Source organism: Kickxella alabastrina (genome assembly GCF_025024165.1).
Source record: "Kickxella alabastrina strain RSA 675 chromosome Unknown BX661scaffold_1, whole genome shotgun sequence".
In the NCBI taxonomy this organism is placed as follows: domain Eukaryota; kingdom Fungi; phylum Kickxellomycota; class Kickxellomycetes; order Kickxellales; family Kickxellaceae; genus Kickxella; species Kickxella alabastrina.
This window is the reverse complement of record NW_026251472.1, coordinates 370998-386263: the sequence shown is the minus strand read 5'-3', so window position 1 is coordinate 386263 and position 15266 is coordinate 370998. Positions and strand designations below refer to the sequence as shown.

At 47.0% G+C, this 15266-nt stretch overlaps 5 protein-coding genes across 5 annotated transcripts; 3 read left to right on the top strand and 2 right to left on the bottom strand.

The window, feature by feature from the left end:
- Positions 1 to 109: 109 nt before the first annotated feature.
- BX661DRAFT_175047 (RAI1 like PD-XK nuclease-domain-containing protein) lies at positions 110 to 1643 on the bottom strand. The gene has a single exon (XM_051533978.1). The coding sequence runs from the start codon at positions 1483 to 1485 to the stop codon at positions 124 to 126; it is 1362 nt and encodes a 453-aa protein (XP_051394934.1). The 5' UTR covers positions 1486 to 1643; the 3' UTR covers positions 110 to 123.
- Positions 1644 to 1722: 79 nt separating this feature from the next.
- Positions 1723 to 3423, top strand: BX661DRAFT_167786 (imidazoleglycerol-phosphate synthase; the record flags this gene model as incomplete). Its single annotated transcript, XM_051533366.1, has 1 exon — positions 1723 to 3423. One exon carries the CDS (start codon positions 1723 to 1725, stop codon positions 3421 to 3423), a length of 1701 nt encoding a protein of 566 aa, XP_051394933.1.
- A 238-nt stretch (positions 3424 to 3661) lies between these two features.
- Positions 3662 to 4688, top strand: BX661DRAFT_202350 (RNA polymerase Rpc34 subunit-domain-containing protein; the record flags this gene model as incomplete). The annotated part of the gene is made up of 2 exons (XM_051538504.1): positions 3662 to 4260; positions 4313 to 4688. The coding sequence occupies 2 exons, from the start codon at positions 3662 to 3664 to the stop codon at positions 4380 to 4382; spliced, it is 669 nt and encodes a 222-aa protein (XP_051394932.1). The 3' UTR covers positions 4383 to 4688.
- A 1012-nt stretch (positions 4689 to 5700) lies between these two features.
- Positions 5701 to 8128, top strand: BX661DRAFT_1571 (cyclophilin-like domain-containing protein). The gene is made up of 2 exons (XM_051533281.1): positions 5701 to 7108; positions 7765 to 8128. Exons 1-2 carry the CDS (start codon positions 5745 to 5747, stop codon positions 7793 to 7795), a joined length of 1395 nt encoding a protein of 464 aa, XP_051394931.1. The 5' UTR covers positions 5701 to 5744; the 3' UTR covers positions 7796 to 8128.
- A 3825-nt stretch (positions 8129 to 11953) lies between these two features.
- Positions 11954 to 15188, bottom strand: BX661DRAFT_175034 (uncharacterized protein). The gene has a single exon (XM_051533977.1). The coding sequence runs from the start codon at positions 15034 to 15036 to the stop codon at positions 12163 to 12165; it is 2874 nt and encodes a 957-aa protein (XP_051394930.1). The 5' UTR covers positions 15037 to 15188; the 3' UTR covers positions 11954 to 12162.
- Between the last annotated feature and the right edge of the window lie 78 nt (positions 15189 to 15266).

The window sequence follows — 15266 nt, the reverse complement described above, 5'->3', positions numbered from 1 at the left end:
GCCTGCGAGGCATTGGCGGCAGAATACGATCCTGTGCGCATGAGGTACTGGGAATTCCGCGCAAAAGCACTTGCGCTTACTCAGTAACAAAAAATATAAAGTATTTTAAATGTAATTTGTTGATTAAAGTTGTTGGTGTTTTTGAGAGAGCGATATGAATGACGGCTGGTTTTCGAGCCTGGTTATTTGGACTTCTTGGGACCGCGCATCGTACGCAATACGGTATTGTGTGGGGCTGGGCTCACTCACGTGCATTTTAATGAAGTGTAGAATTTGGTCAGCAAAATTCATGCACACAGCAGGCTCCCACATGTTTGGTTTCCCGCGGACTCTGCGCGGCATCTCCCTGGTTCTGATATCCTCTAGCGCTTGCAGAACACCGTCTTGGTCACGAAACCCAACAGTGACCACGGGGATGCCAGCAATGAAAGACTGAGCCCAGAACTTGAGCAACTTGAAGCGCTCAAAGGACTCTGTTTTTCTCCGAGTATCCAGCATATTGGCGGTTTTGAGCTCGCGATACTGCCTGGAGGGAAACTCTGCTGGCTTGATGCCATCGATGCAATCGATTTCGGCACCAGAAATTATACTGTGAGAGCCAAGTTTCGTTCGAAACACCGAACAGTATTCGCTGTTAGTGTTCACCACAGCATCGAGTCTCTCCTCAAGCTGCTGTGTGCTGGGTGGCGGCAGCTTGTCGAGTACGCAGAGGGTTTCGAACTTGTATCCGCTGTACATAAGGTTCTCGTGCATCTCCGAGATCGGCTCGGATTTGGCCTTTAGGTCCTCAGGGCTGAGATTATCCTCAATATAGATTGTGCCACTTCCATCAGCTGCACGCTCTGCATTCATTGACCAGGAGTCACGCAGGCTATATGGTGTAGTGAACAGCCTTGTTATCATACCACGGTACATGACAAAGTCCGCAGATATGTCCTGCTGGTGCTGTTTGTCAGGTAATGTTTGGAGCGCATTTAGCAGCCCGTGGATGTGTTCATTGATGGTGGTGTCGCGTTTGATCTGGCGGTGTTTGCCCTGGAAGAGGCTGGGCGGCGGGGAGAGCGACGGTGGGTGGTAATACTTGAGTGAGCGGTCGTCCATGTGCTGCGTGCGTTGGTCGTCGTAACTGAAGCTCGTGAGCTCTTTGGGCTCGGCAAAAGTCGGGAACGCCAGTCGGTATTTGGAAAGCGGGTGGACGCTAAAGCGAGGGGCCATAGTGGGAGTTGGAGTGGGAGTGAGAGTGGGAGTAGGGATGGCGGCGATGGTTGGGCAGTTGGGGTCAGGATCCGGCGAGTGCTTGCGCTTGTTGGAGTTCATTCGGCTCCCACAAAAGAGATAAGGGACTTGGTGGATAAGTAAGTTTGTAAGTGACCCTATAAGAATAGCTTGAAAAGTGTTAGGGATGACTGATGTTTTTATGCGTTTAAAATTTTTTGGTGACTCTGCTTTGGGAGGGGGAGAATAGCGTGACTGTTTCCTGCGCATTTTTGTTCATTAACGTAATGGGTTTTATGTGCCTGGGTCTTGATCAAGCCCCGGTGACTCACAAATCAGCATGGGGATAAAAAAAAGTCAAATGAGAATTGGCCCAACTTTCCAGCCCTGCCATTTAGTTGGCGAGGTATAAAGCGTCAGAGCGCACATTAACTTTTTATTTGTTCTTTTTGTTATCTCAAATAAAAAACACTTTTTTTACCACTTTTATTAATCCACACATCAACCATGAGCTCTGAACAGCAGCACCAGCAGCAGCCAAAGCAGAAGCTGTATCTCCTGGACTACGGAGCCGGCAACGTTCGCAGTCTAGTCAACGCCGTCGAGCGGCTGGGCCACCAAATCGAGTACATCCAGAGTGCCGATGACTTTGCCAAAGCAGACAAGATCATTTTCCCAGGCGTTGGCGCCTACGGCTACGCCATGCAGGCGCTCAAGGCGCGCAACTTCGTCGATCCGCTCCGCGCGTACATCGCCTCTGGGCGGCCGCTCATGGGCATCTGCGTCGGCATGCAGGTGCTCTTCGAAGGCTCAGACGAGTCTCCCGAAGAGCCCGGCCTGGGAATCTTCCCTGGTCGCGTCGCACTCTTCAACAACACAACCAAAACTGTGCCGCACATGGGTTGGAACGCTGCCAACATTGCGCACGCGCAGAAGGCTGATCCGCAGCCGGCGGTGGCGGCCGAGGATCGCTACTACTTTGTGCACTCATATGCGGTGCCGTACATTGGCCAGGAGCAGGCGCAGTTTGTTCACACAGCGACGCGCTACGGTGATCAGGCGTTTGTCAGCTCTGTGTGGCAGAAGAACGTCTTTTCCACGCAGTTCCACCCGGAAAAGTCCGGCGCCTCTGGGCTCGTACTCCTGCGCTCCTTCATTGAGCGCGATCTCGTGCGTAGCGCACCCACTGCAGGGGATGCAATGGCGGCGCCAGGGGACGTGGCCGAGGCCCTAAGCGTCCGCGTCATCGCCTGTCTGGACGTCCGTGCCAACGACAACGGCGACCTTGTGGTGACCAAGGGCGACCAATACGATGTGCGCGAAACTACTGGCTCTGGCGATGTCCGTAACCTCGGTAAACCCGTGGACCTTGCCGCGCGTTACTTTTCCGAAGGCGCAGACGAAATCACTTTCCTCAATATCACCAGCTTCCGCGACTGCCCGTTTGCCGATACCCCGATGCTCAAGGTACTGCGCGAGTCGTCGCGCCGCGTCTTTGTGCCATTGACCATTGGCGGCGGTGTCCGTGATATTGTCGATCCCGATGGCTCGCGCGTCTGGCCAGCGGTCGATGTTGCCGGGGAGTATTTCCGCTCTGGTGCAGACAAGGTATCCATTGGCAGTGACGCCGTGTATGCCGCCGAGCGGTACTGGCAGCGTTTGGCCGCCGGCCTTCCTGCATTAGATGGGTCCACGGCGATTGAGCAGATTGCCGCGCGGTATGGCCGCCAGGCTGTTGTTGTGTCGGTGGATCCGCGTCGTGTCTACGTGAAATCGCCCGCAGACGCCCCCACTCACCACGTTATTGAGGCCGCCACACCTGGCCCCCAGGGTGAGAGCTTCTGCTGGTACCAGTGCACGGTGAAGGGTGGCCGCGAGCCGCGCGACACTGATGTGCGCCAGCTTGTTGTTGCTTGCCAGGCCCTGGGTGCTGGTGAGATCCTGCTGAATTGCATGGATAAGGATGGGACAAACTCTGGGTATGATTTGGAGCTCGTCGCTGATGTTAAGGCTGCTGTGTCTATCCCGGTTATTGCAAGCAGCGGTGCTGGCTGCCCGGAGCATTTTGAAGAGGTCGTGAGGGTGACTAATGTGGATGCTGTGCTTGCCGCAGGTATCTTCCATCGCCGGGAGGTGCCGATTGGTGCCGTGAAGCAACACATGTGTGAGAAGGGAATTGCTGTGCGAATCGCTCAGCCAGTAGAATAAAACAAGTATTTTGTTTGAATTATTAGATTTTTTTTAGATTTTGATATGAAGATAATCTGATCACGCTCTGAGAGAGAGCGCGCGCGCTGGACCATAATCTTGATCGGTGGGGACGTGCCAAACAGACACGTATTTATATTTTAAACATTATTTTGCGACAAATTTTTTTAAAACATCACCTCCTTTGTTTTTTTCTAGCAGCAAGCAAACAACACTTTTTATATTTTTTTACCACATCATGGAGGAGGTCGACACGAGACTTTACAATGTGCTTCTGCAAAAACCCGACGGTGTCGACAACGACACCCTCCATGAGGCGCTCCCTGACCTCAAGCAAGAAGACATCGTCAACAGCATCAACCGACTTTTGCAATCCGGCCTCCTCGAGCTCATGCAGGTCGGCACCCGAATTCTCTACCGCGGCGTCAGCCGCAACGAAATCGAACGACTTTCCGGCCTAAGCAGCGACGAAAAACTAGTCTTTAAGCATATCGAGAACAGCAACAATGAAGGAATTTGGGTGCGGACGCTTAAGCAGAAAACCAATCTTCTCCAGGGTGTCATTAACCGGTGCCTTAAGGGTTTGGAGCAAAAGGCATTGATTAAATCCGTCAAATCTGTGAAACACCCGACGCGCAAACTCTATATGCTTATTGAGCTCACTCCGTCGTCGATATTACTGGTGGTCCTTGGTTTACTGATCAGGAGATGGATAGTGATTTTATTGATCAACTTGCTGGCCAATGCTACCGTTTTATTTATGCCCACAGTTATCCTCGTCATAGCCAGAAAAGCGTCTATTCCGCAAACCACACTGGGTATCCGACGTCGTCGCAGGTCAAGAGGTTCATTTCCGAAAACCGAATCACTAATGTGGATTTGTCTACAGGAAACGTCGAGGAGTTGCTTACTATGTTGGTGTACGATGGGAAAGTGGAGAGGATTGCTCCGTCGTTTGATATGGGAATTGGAAGTTCCTCCTCGGCAGCTGGGGGATTGGGCACGAGAGGGGGAAAGACAGATTGGATGTATCGCGCGTTGAGGGTGAGTGCGAAGGATTCGCCGTTTACTGATATCCCATGTGGTCGTTGTCCTGTCTATGAACGCTGTGGAGCTACTGGTGCTATTACTCCGGCCAAATGCGACTACTTTAAAAAGTGGCTAGAGTATTAAGGTATATATGAATTCTTTTTTAAAAAAAAAGTAGAGTATATTTGAATTTGGAATATACAAAATGATTATATCTAACAAAAATAAATATATGCCAATTTTAGTTATGGTTTAATAAAAAAAGGCGGCTGAGCAAATATCGTTAGTGCCAAGCAAACAAAAAACAAATAATATTGCAGATAACAAAAATTCTCAATGTGGATGTGGCCAACTTTGGTAAAAAAATGTCATGAAAAAGAAGTGCGTCTGCGCTTGTTACATTCTGCATACCTAGTTAAAAAAGCACAACAAATACTCAACTAACATATTATACAGCAACCATTAGAATCACAATTTTTGCAACTTTTAGATTTGGATGTGAAAAGATTTTTACACTGACGACATGTATTCTTATTATAATATCTTTTTGAGTTCTCATCTGCTATACTCTTTTTTGTCTGCATCTTGTGTTGTCCGCTAGCTAGATTACTAAACGCCATGTCCTGTATGAATGTATGAATTGGTTAGTGTAATAAATGTGCAATTAAAAAGTGTGGTTATAGTGTATGGATGGTGAAAATATTATTATTGGAAAATTAATTTTTATTCCTGTCTCCCTCCACACAATCCTTATATTTGTATGATTCCACATATAAGTAATAGCCAAACATTTTCCACATTTTTCTTTTTATTATTATTCACTTTTACTTATTATTCACCTTTTTCCTTTTTCATTATTTCTTTTTACCTTTTAATTTTCAACTTGTGTTTTATCTTTGTCTGCTAATTATTTGTTGGGTATAGGATAATGTATCAGCTGGGCGCCCTAAGTATTCATTTATTTAATACCTCAGTTTGGTGCATTCAAACAGGTCATGCACAGAATTCACTCACTCACATGAGCTGTCTTTGTATGCATCAAGTACATCGAACAGTGTTGGAGGTGGAGTAAAGCGGAGGTGGATGTAGAGGTGGAGTTTCTGTCAAAAAACATTGATTTGGGACATTATCACTATTCGAATTATGTAAAAAAAACTAGAATCACACATGATTCTGCCCAAAAGCAGAAAAACGTAATCTAAAAAATATATTTTTTAAATTGTTAAATAAAACTAGCATTTTTAAAACCCACGCACTCGCCATTACTTTCATAAATATTTTTTAGTTCAACAATGGGCCGCTGGACTGACAAGCCGTTTATCTCGCAAGGCGAATGGTCAAACTCGCACGGTGACGAGGGAATGGCTTTTGGAGGCAAAAATAGTAACCTCCGGGGCAAAAAAGAGACCACTCAGCAGCTGCCATTCGACTGCTGCGCCCTGTCCTTAAAGCCATTCGCCAACCCCGTCTGCACTCCTGATGGCTACGTGTTTGACTTTGAAAACATTACAAGTTATATCAAAGACCACAGCAAGCACCCATTTACTGGCGAGCCACTAAAGGAGGGCGACCTGACCCAGCTGCATTACCACAAAAACGCTGACGGGGACTATATCGACCCAGTATCGTTCAAGCAGCTGTCTGGTTTTACCAAAATTGTGGCGAACCGGAAAAGTGGACATGTCTATTCCTGGCCGTCTGTCGAAGAGTTCAATATAAAGCCCAGTTCGTGGACAGACCTGGTTACTAGCGAGCCATTCGCGCACGTGGATATCGTTGTGCTGCAGGATCCGAGCACACCCAAGAAAGCCAGCAAAGCATTAGCCGATACCGGCAGTGCCTTAAAGGTGGTTGCCCAGGCAAAGACAAAGGACGCACATCAGAAGGATGTCAGCAGCAACAGTAGCGAGGACAAAGCCAACCAACCGTATAATGCCGCTAGCTATTCAAAGGGCCTAACCGCAGCTTCATTCACCTCAACGTCAATGGTGCCTGTAACCAACAATGAATCCCAAATAGTCGACTCAGAGGAGTACATGTTTGGACGGATAAAGGACAAAGGGTACGCGCGCATAGTGACGAACCTCGGGGACATCAACCTGGAGCTGCACTGTGATAAGGCACCCCGCACCTGCTACAATTTTATTAAACTGGCCACCATCGGCTACTACAAGGGGATAAAGTTCCACCGGTCCATCAAAAATTTTATGATCCAAGGTGGCGATCCCACGGGCACCGGGTGCGGCGGAAAGTCATACTGGGGCAACGACTTTTCCGACGAGATTTCCAAAAAGCTATCCCACTCAGAGCGCGGCACCCTTGCCATGGCCAATCGTGGCCCGGGGACCAATGGCTCCCAGTTTTTTATACTATACCGGGCGGCCAAACACCTGGATGGCAAGCACACGGTATTTGGCAGGGTCGTCGGCGGTCTGCCCGTGCTGAGCAAAATGGAGGCTGTGCCGACAGACGACGACGACCACCCGGCCTCAGATATAGTCATAAAGGACATTGTTGTGTTTGTAGACCCGTATTCCGAGTTCAACAAGCGGCTAGAGCGCAAGCTCGACCATGATAGAGATGTGCAGGACCTTGCTTCTGGGAAACGCCGCCGCACGGCTGCCGAGGAGGAGCAGAGGGACCGTGAAACGACCACGTGGATGGGGACCAAGATACCATCGTTGAATAAGACAGCGGGCGATATTCCTAGTGCAGATAAGGGTGGCAGCACAGCAAAGGGCGTAGGCAAGTACATGAAGAGGCCTCGGTTCGAGCTGCCCAAAAGTGCGGTTGCAAATGGGGACAGTGAGGCCCAGAGTGATACGCTCAGTGCTGGTCAAGGTGGCAAAAGGAAGCCGCCGTCTGGATACAAGTTTGGAAACTTTTCTGGATGGTAAGCAAGACCAACTATAACTGAGAACCGTCAAAAGCTGCTGCTGTTTTAGTTTTTAGTTTTCAATTATATAATCATTCGTTCATTTAAACATGAGAATACCCTAGTCGTCAGAAATGGCTGTGGAACTCCAAACTCCAATGCCGTAGAAGAACGCATGCTCGCCAAGCACCAACTCCTCCAAAATGCGATAGGCGTGGGCATTGGCATACGGGACCTTGGCTCTCGGGTGGAAGTAGCGAGCAGGAAGCCCAGTCACAGCGCACAGCTTTGGAGGCACAACAGCGACATGCCGGGCCCAGGGATTCAGCGGATAGTCCTCATCATCCACTATATCAAGCGCATAATCAGTGCGTACCACTCTTTGGTCACCAGTATCATGAACGTCTGCATCGCCAATATTTAAATTTTCGACCGAGGATTTATAGTGCACAACCGGGCGGATTATAAGCGGCGCCTTGCGGGAGGCCAAGCGGCGCTGCAGAATCTTATCCTCGGCCTCTTGCTGCTGAAATGTATTTAGTTTTTCAATATTCTCAATCTCCGTCTGCTTTGCCTCCTCCAGCAGCTGCTCCTGCGTGAGGTTATTGTGTATCACCGAGGAATCTTCAGATCCGTCTGTGTATCTGTGTCTTTTACGCCCGCGCTTTATTTCGGCTAAAAACTCGCGCTCCTGCACCAGGGCCTCCGACTCCAAAGTCTTGCGTAAAACTGATGAACGACTGGAAAACCTCACAGCCTGTTCCAGCATTTTGTGGCGCTTCAACCCCCTAGTCTCCGCCGAAATATCACCCCCACTGTCGGGTTCTAAGCTCTTCATTGGTTCCTTTGGCTTGGCTGTGCGAGTAATGCGAGTGGTGCTGGCAAACTGAGGCACAATTATCCGGTTCTTTGTTGCCTTTCGCCGCTGCTTGCGCTCTGCCCGCTCAAGCATTGCTTCTGCAGCTTTGCTGGCATCCTCTTCAACCTTTTCGTCTTCGGAGTCTGTTTCTGCAAAGTCGGAATCAACTACATCTTCGATATCCGCGTTTTTGCTAAAGTCCTCGTCGTCATCGCTGGCTACAACCTCGCCGCTCCGCATCTTTGCGCGCTCCTCTTCGACCATAGCGTGCATTTTATTTCCGGCGTTTTGCCGCCGCGAGCGCGTGGTTGTCAACTCCATTCTGCTGTATTAAAAATATTGAAAAATATTTGAAGGGCATAAAAAATAAGTACGGAGTTTTTCGCGGATGTAAATATTTTTCAGCGCGTACACGCATGTATTTTTCATAATATGTGCCGCGCATTGAGCAGAATATGTATGGGAAAACCAAAGAAAATCGCGTGCTTCAACAATCAATGAATTTATATTATATTAATGAACGATAAACTAAACAATCTTACTTTGAAATATATAAAAAGATAGCTTTGCACACAATGTACAGCAGACAAAAAACTGTTTTATTTTTATTTCATCTTTTTCAGCTTATCCTTAAACAAATTTGCTTCTATTCGCTTGTCTAAAACTACCATTGAAAACAAAAACATTCACTTTCTTATAATATTTATATTAGTTACAAATTGCTTGTGGAGGGATAATGTAATTTTTAAATGGCAATGTATTAAAAATTAAAAATTAAATTATAAAATCATTAAAACTATGATAAATGGTTTGTATCTAATAGATATTTTTCTATGTTTTAAACTGGAAACCCTCGTGAGGGGCTAACTACTCCTATGCGCTTGGATATTGAATGTGCTAAATTTTGTATAATAGCAGCTGGAATATCTGTCCAATAAATTTGTGCCTGCTCGAATAGTTTAACAATGTCTTTTCGGACGACTGTCATAGTTGCAGAGAGGGGTTTTCAGCAGGGTCCAAATGTTTTTGATAGGATTGAGGTTGGGAGATTGTGATGGCCATGGCAAGAGGTTAATATCATGATTCTGTAGCCAGTCTTGAGTCCCGCGGGCTGTGTGCTTAGGGCCATTGGCCTGCTGAAAATAGCACCGACTCCATTTATGAGATTGATACTCTCCAAAGCGGGTACCAAAATTTTCCAGTATTTAAACGTACATGGTATCGTTCATATTACCCTCAATATAAACCAAGGGAACTGTGCCATTAGCGTGGAAAGTACTCCACACCATTAAAGATCCACCACCATATTTCATAATGGGGTGCATATATTTGGCCTTCATCTCGTTGTTGTCTCCTTTAATTGCAAACCTCCTGTGGCTAGTATCAAAGCACATAAGCTTAAACTCATCTGTCCAAAGAATCTGCTCCCAATCGGATTCGGTCCACTTGTGTTATTTTTCCCATCTGTACTGCAACTTTTGGTTATTTTTGGTGACAAATGGGTTTTGCCTCACAACACGAGAGTGATGCCGAATTTGAGCAAGATATCTCTGAACTATCTGCCTATTTAGTTGAAGCCCTCTCCTCTGACAGCTTTTTGGTAAGTGTAGCAATGTTGATCCCTTATGTGTAATGGAAAAGTCTTTGAATAAAGATTTCGTCATCCTTGGTCAAAATTGTAGGACGACCTCCCTTGGGTCTTTCGCTGCAGATACAGTGCCGACTAAGGTACATTATAATTGTGCTAGGATTGACGTATATTTTGTTGTTAATTTCCATAAAAATGAAGCCGTTGTGAGCTATTGACTTGATGATATTGCCCTCGTCACAAGTGATGACCATAATTGAAAAATAGTAAAATTATGAAAAATAGTTGCAATTGCTATATAAGTTTAAATATATTCTTGGTAATGTTGCACAAACTGAAAATATGGAAGTGGATGTTGAGGTTGTGAATCGCGAAACAAGTTTCCATCTGTATGCCGATTGATAGGGTACTAATTGGATTATGCAGGCGTAAATTAGGGAGGCATTACATTGATGCCCAGATACGCTCCCCATGTTACAATGCATACGCGTGAGTGCACACATACAAAAGCCACAGCACTGACTTGCCAAGATAGCGGTCTGCACGCAGAAGAACCAGTTTTCGCCAATGGAGTGCACAACTGGAGAAGTGCACAACAAAGCCAACAAGATACATATATAAGACAAGGCTAGTCCTAGTTCTACTTTTGATTCCCTTGGTAATAAAAACTATAACAAAAGTCAAACACACTTTTAACACTAGACGACTAGTGCTCCTTATACCCCCTCTTACATAACACCACTTATTGTTTTAAAGCGATTGAATAACATGAGTTTTATTTAGCTTAGCTTATCTTAAATTTGTGCAATGCATGGTGTATAAATGTAAATGTAAATGATATATATTTAATAAATAAACATAATATTTGTAATTTATTTAAAGTTATAAAAAGGGTCATAAAACCTATAGCTAATTTTGGTATTGATTATTATAATAGCAGAGTAATCACGTATACATAATACAGCTTAATGGTGATATACCAGCAATAAAAAAGTGCTAAATGGCGGCTCAAAGCATTGTCATTATTGGTTGATGGCGATCAACTGATTAACCAGTCTTGGCTGTTTAGCCACACAAACAATAAGTCACACAGTGACCAGAGCAATATGCTCTCTTCTTTACCTCACACAGTGCATAGCACTTGTTATTAAATAAACTTCATAGCATTATACTTTATATACACGTTCATAGAACGTCCTATATTCCAACACTACACGTTCATAGAACGTTCCTATATTCAACAGCCATGCATTATCAACGTCTGAGCAACAAACATATACACTATAATTTAAAATTCAAGTAAATATGTATAAAGCACTAAAATTATGCTGATGGTAAAATTAATTGTTGTGTACACACTAATTTGTAAATACAATTGTGGAAATACGTGCACAATAATCAATGAATCGATATACGGATCATCTAATATGTGGTGTCCAACATACATTCCAAGCCACTATCTTCCCTTTTCAAGAATCAAGATCGCCCTCATGGCCACTATACGTATTTCTGTTATTGCTGGCTAACATCAAGGAACAACATGATGTTTACAGTGCTGCCATACAGCGCTGCCCCTTTTTTCAGTTCCTTAAGTAATTTTTGAGACTTGAATATATTAATTTAGACCCACATTTTTATAGAGCACGACACATGATGGGCAAGGTGACAAAGTCGAATATCGGTCTTAATCAATAATTTCTTAGTTCATGGTTTTTTGTTTGCTTTATATTTCGCACAATGGGTCCATTTTATCTCTGGTATCAATATCTTTTAATAACTGGTAATCAGTGGAAACGGGCTGTTGAATAAATATTTAAATGTGCGATAACCCTATTGTATCATTTGTATTATTCATTGTCTTGGTTACCATTGTTATGTAAGAGGGGGGTGGGGAGCACTACTGTAATAGTGTTAGAATAATGGGTGTGAAATTATAAAGGGTTTTATTACTAGTGTTTTTAAAGTGCTATTATCGCCGGCCTCGCCTTATATATATATATCCTTGTCTTTGTGGCACTCACTGGCAGTTGTGTGCTCCGTTCGTGAGAACTGATCCTTATAAAAGTAACCTGGGTCTCTTATATGGCATAATTGACATGTCTGTATTCTTGCGCCCAGCACATCCATTTCGGGACAGGCAGTATGTCCGGACGTCAATTGTGGCGCCTAATTTGATCCCCTGTGATTTGGCCCATATCAGATCCATCTGTGAGCTGACGAGAATCCGTCTCATGATTTTCGCCCTCAGCGTCTACCTCCATACCCTCAGGCTGCGTAACACCATAAACATTATTCGCTAGGTATGGGCAATTGTTGTCGTGCCATCAATCATTTGTTTATGAGATCTTGCTTTCAAATAAATTCACACTCTACCGTCGCACGCTTTACTCATCGACGACGCCGAGAGCTACCGCCAGTGAGAGTCAACGTCATCACCTTTTTGCCCTTTTTTGGTTGCACTGCGACGGCCTTCTGTCGACCAGATTGCGAGCCTGTATCTTTTGCCCGAACGTAAAAATCGTCGAGGTCGTCGTCATGGGCACCATGCTCAAATTCATCTTCGCAGTCATCATGGCGACTGGCTGCAGCGCGGTCAAGCTCCTCCCAAAAATAATCGTTCATTGGGCTGCCGCTGGTACCAACGGCTGTATGTGACATTGGCTGGCGAGGCCAGAGCGGTTTTGGTTGAGACGCGCTTGCCACCACCGAACCAATTGCTGCGTCGGCATCATTCTCAACAAGTGCCGGAAAGCTATTTTCGTTCGGTGTCCCTTGGTTGTAGTTGACCGGCGTGCCCGTGCCATTAGCGAACCTATTCTGGCCACTGCGCGACCATTCCTCTTGGTACCTGATGCTTGTATTTTCTGCCTGGGCAGCAGCCGCAGCGGCCAAAAACTCCGACTTCGCCTCGTCCATGGCAACATGTCTGGCATGCGCCGCATGCTGCTTTTCGCGATGTGTCAGTTGAGCCTTGAATTTGCCAATGCTCTCGCGAGAGACAATGCCCTTGAGCTCCGGCTCGACAAACACCACGTCGCAGCGCAGCGACAGATGATCTAAAAACTTGAACTGCTGCCGAACTTCATCCGTGATGGTCGACTCGATCGAATGCCGCATCTTGACCTGCAAAGAGTCTGGCAGGGCAGTGTAGTCCTCGTACTGGTGGACCAGCACTCGCATGTGTAGCGGATGCATGTAGATGTGCTGGCCGTCGTCTGCCTGGTAAAAGTACAAAAAGTCGTCTTCGTTCGCATCATCCATATCCGCATTGCTTGCCAAGTGTTGTTGGGTCATTTGCTCCTTGACAGCCCGTTCTTCAAGTTTCCGGTCGCTGGCAACCGGCATGACTGCACATTTCAGCGCGCTCTCGACACTCATAATAGCTGATTCAACAAACAGCCTGGTATTTGAGTCGTTGGACTCGTCGTTCTTTTCCTGCGCCAGCTCGCTCAACTCGTGCTCGTACTCGTCCTTGCAGTATGCGTGGCCGGCCAGCATGAATTTTGCAAATGGCAACGCGCCCTCTGTAAACGTCCACGGGAAATTGTAGCTCTCGAATGCACCGCACTTGCCATCGTCCTTGTTGGCTGCATGGTGGTTCTTGACCAGTTCAGAAGAGTACACCTGGGCAGAGGTTGATCTCGGCAAACATACCGTCGTTCCACGAAGGCGCTTCATCAGCCGCATGGTAATGTGCGCTCCAGTAGCCAGTTTCGCAGCACTATGCGAGACGTGGTGCAACGCCGAGTTGTCGCTGCCATTTGTGCGGTACTGGGCCGACCAAAAATGAACGGGCAGCAAGTCGTCATATGCAATGGCAGCCCAGCAGATGGGACACTTCTTGGCATCATGCTCGTCTTCAGTCACATAAGACAGATACCGCAGGACGCATGCGTAACAAAAAATGTGGCCGCATTTTGTGACTCGCGACGCGACCGGCGGCGACAGACAAATTGGGCAAGTGACGGTCTCACCTGTGACCGGCATGATCACGCGCTCAATCCATTCCCACCGGAGCTGCATGTCTGGCCGCACGGTGATTGGCATAAAGTTGGTCCAGAAATGGGGCTTTAGCACAAAACGAAAGTTAGCGTTCATGAAAATGGTCTTGTTGATTTGTGCCTGGCGCTCGCCGCCAACACCAGGATCGGCAGCAGCCCGGCGCCGAGGCCGCATAGGCTGCGGTGGCAAGGGCAATCGTGCGGGGAGTGAAAAGTTGAGCAGATGTGTGAGGTTTGTGCGATCGCGGTTCCGTCCCTTGGAACCCTTTGGTCCCCTGCCATTGCTGTTCTTGTCACTCGATGTGGCATTATCCACACCCAAAACCAAATTTTCGTTGTTCCTCTGATTATGCAACGGTCCGTTGCTGCTCTCCTCAGGGTCGCTGCTGGAAGCAACCAGGGTCATGTCGGCAACTCTGGATATCAACCCAGGCGATTGAACACCTGCCGTGGCCGCACATTCCAGCGCCCACTCTTGGACAAACGACTCAATATCGCTGCCAACGGAAATGGTGTTCCGGGAAGAGCTGTCTAATGCAGATACCACTGCCGACCACGCATCCGAATCGCCCTCTGCTGACCCAAGTATCACGAGGAGGTGCACACCGGCGCTGGCGTCAGCCTGTGCCAGTTCAATCGCTACTTGGGCATTGGGCACTGTCCTGAACACGTCAGGCACCAACCCATTCTGGGCCTCCCCCATCTTCTTGGCGAGCATCCCGCGATCGCCGCACACCTCGCAGGCAACCTGCTGGCCGCACATTGCTTTGAAGAGAACGGCCTGAGTAAGCTGGCACTTTGCGCTGCACTTTGCGCACATAAACTTGTCAATACAACCTCGAACAGCAACAATCCGCGACTCAATTTTAGTCAGCTGGTCGTCACTGCCAGCCACTTTGCCGCTCTGCCTTGTGAGTAGCAGCGGCATGTTTGCATCATTAGTGTAGACCCGAGCGAGTTTGCCTGAGAGCGCCAAGTGCTTTAGCACCTCCTGCAGTTTCGGTTTGGGTGCTCTGGTCAATGTTCCACAAAAGGTCGATAGTGCGCTGTAGACATTGGTGGGCTCGGCCGTCAAACAAGATGCGTTGTTTGTTGCGGCCTGGATCGCAGGATCGTCTAGCGCGTCTCCAAGCCCAAGCTGCTTCGACAAGCTCGTGTCGAGGAGAACCACGCACGAGTCTGCCTCCTCGATAGCCTGAACCACCAGCTCGGGGGTTGGCCGGCTGTAGGCCTTGCTCCGAGTGTCTGTTGGGGCCGACATTTTCTTTGTGTCAAAGTAAAACTGATGACGGCAGTTATAGAATTTATAAACAAATGGGTAGATAAAATACAGACAAGATAATTAAATTCAAAAGTGTAAATCTATAGGTGTTTTTTTGGTGGAGAATTAAACAAAGAAACAATTTCTTTTTTTGAGGAATTGAAAGACATGCGACAAAAAGTTGATTAAAATTTTCAAAGACCCCGCCGTATATGAAATCAAAAAAATTG

What these genes read in the sequence shown, in the direction of transcription:
- BX661DRAFT_175034 (XM_051533977.1), bottom strand. Translation starts at nt 15,036, where the DNA reads ATGTCGGCCCCAACAGACACTCGGAGCAAGGCCTACAGCCGGCCAACC.
- BX661DRAFT_175047 (XM_051533978.1), bottom strand. Translation starts at nt 1,485, where the DNA reads ATGCGCAGGAAACAGTCACGCTATTCTCCCCCTCCCAAAGCAGAGTCA.
- BX661DRAFT_1571 (XM_051533281.1), top strand. Translation starts at nt 5,745, where the DNA reads ATGGGCCGCTGGACTGACAAGCCGTTTATCTCGCAAGGCGAATGGTCA. An exon ending in AGGGACCGTGAAACGACCAC is followed by an intron (nt 7,109 to 7,764) that starts GTGGATGGGGAC and finishes TTTTCGACCGAG; the next exon opens with GATTTATAGTGCACAACCGG.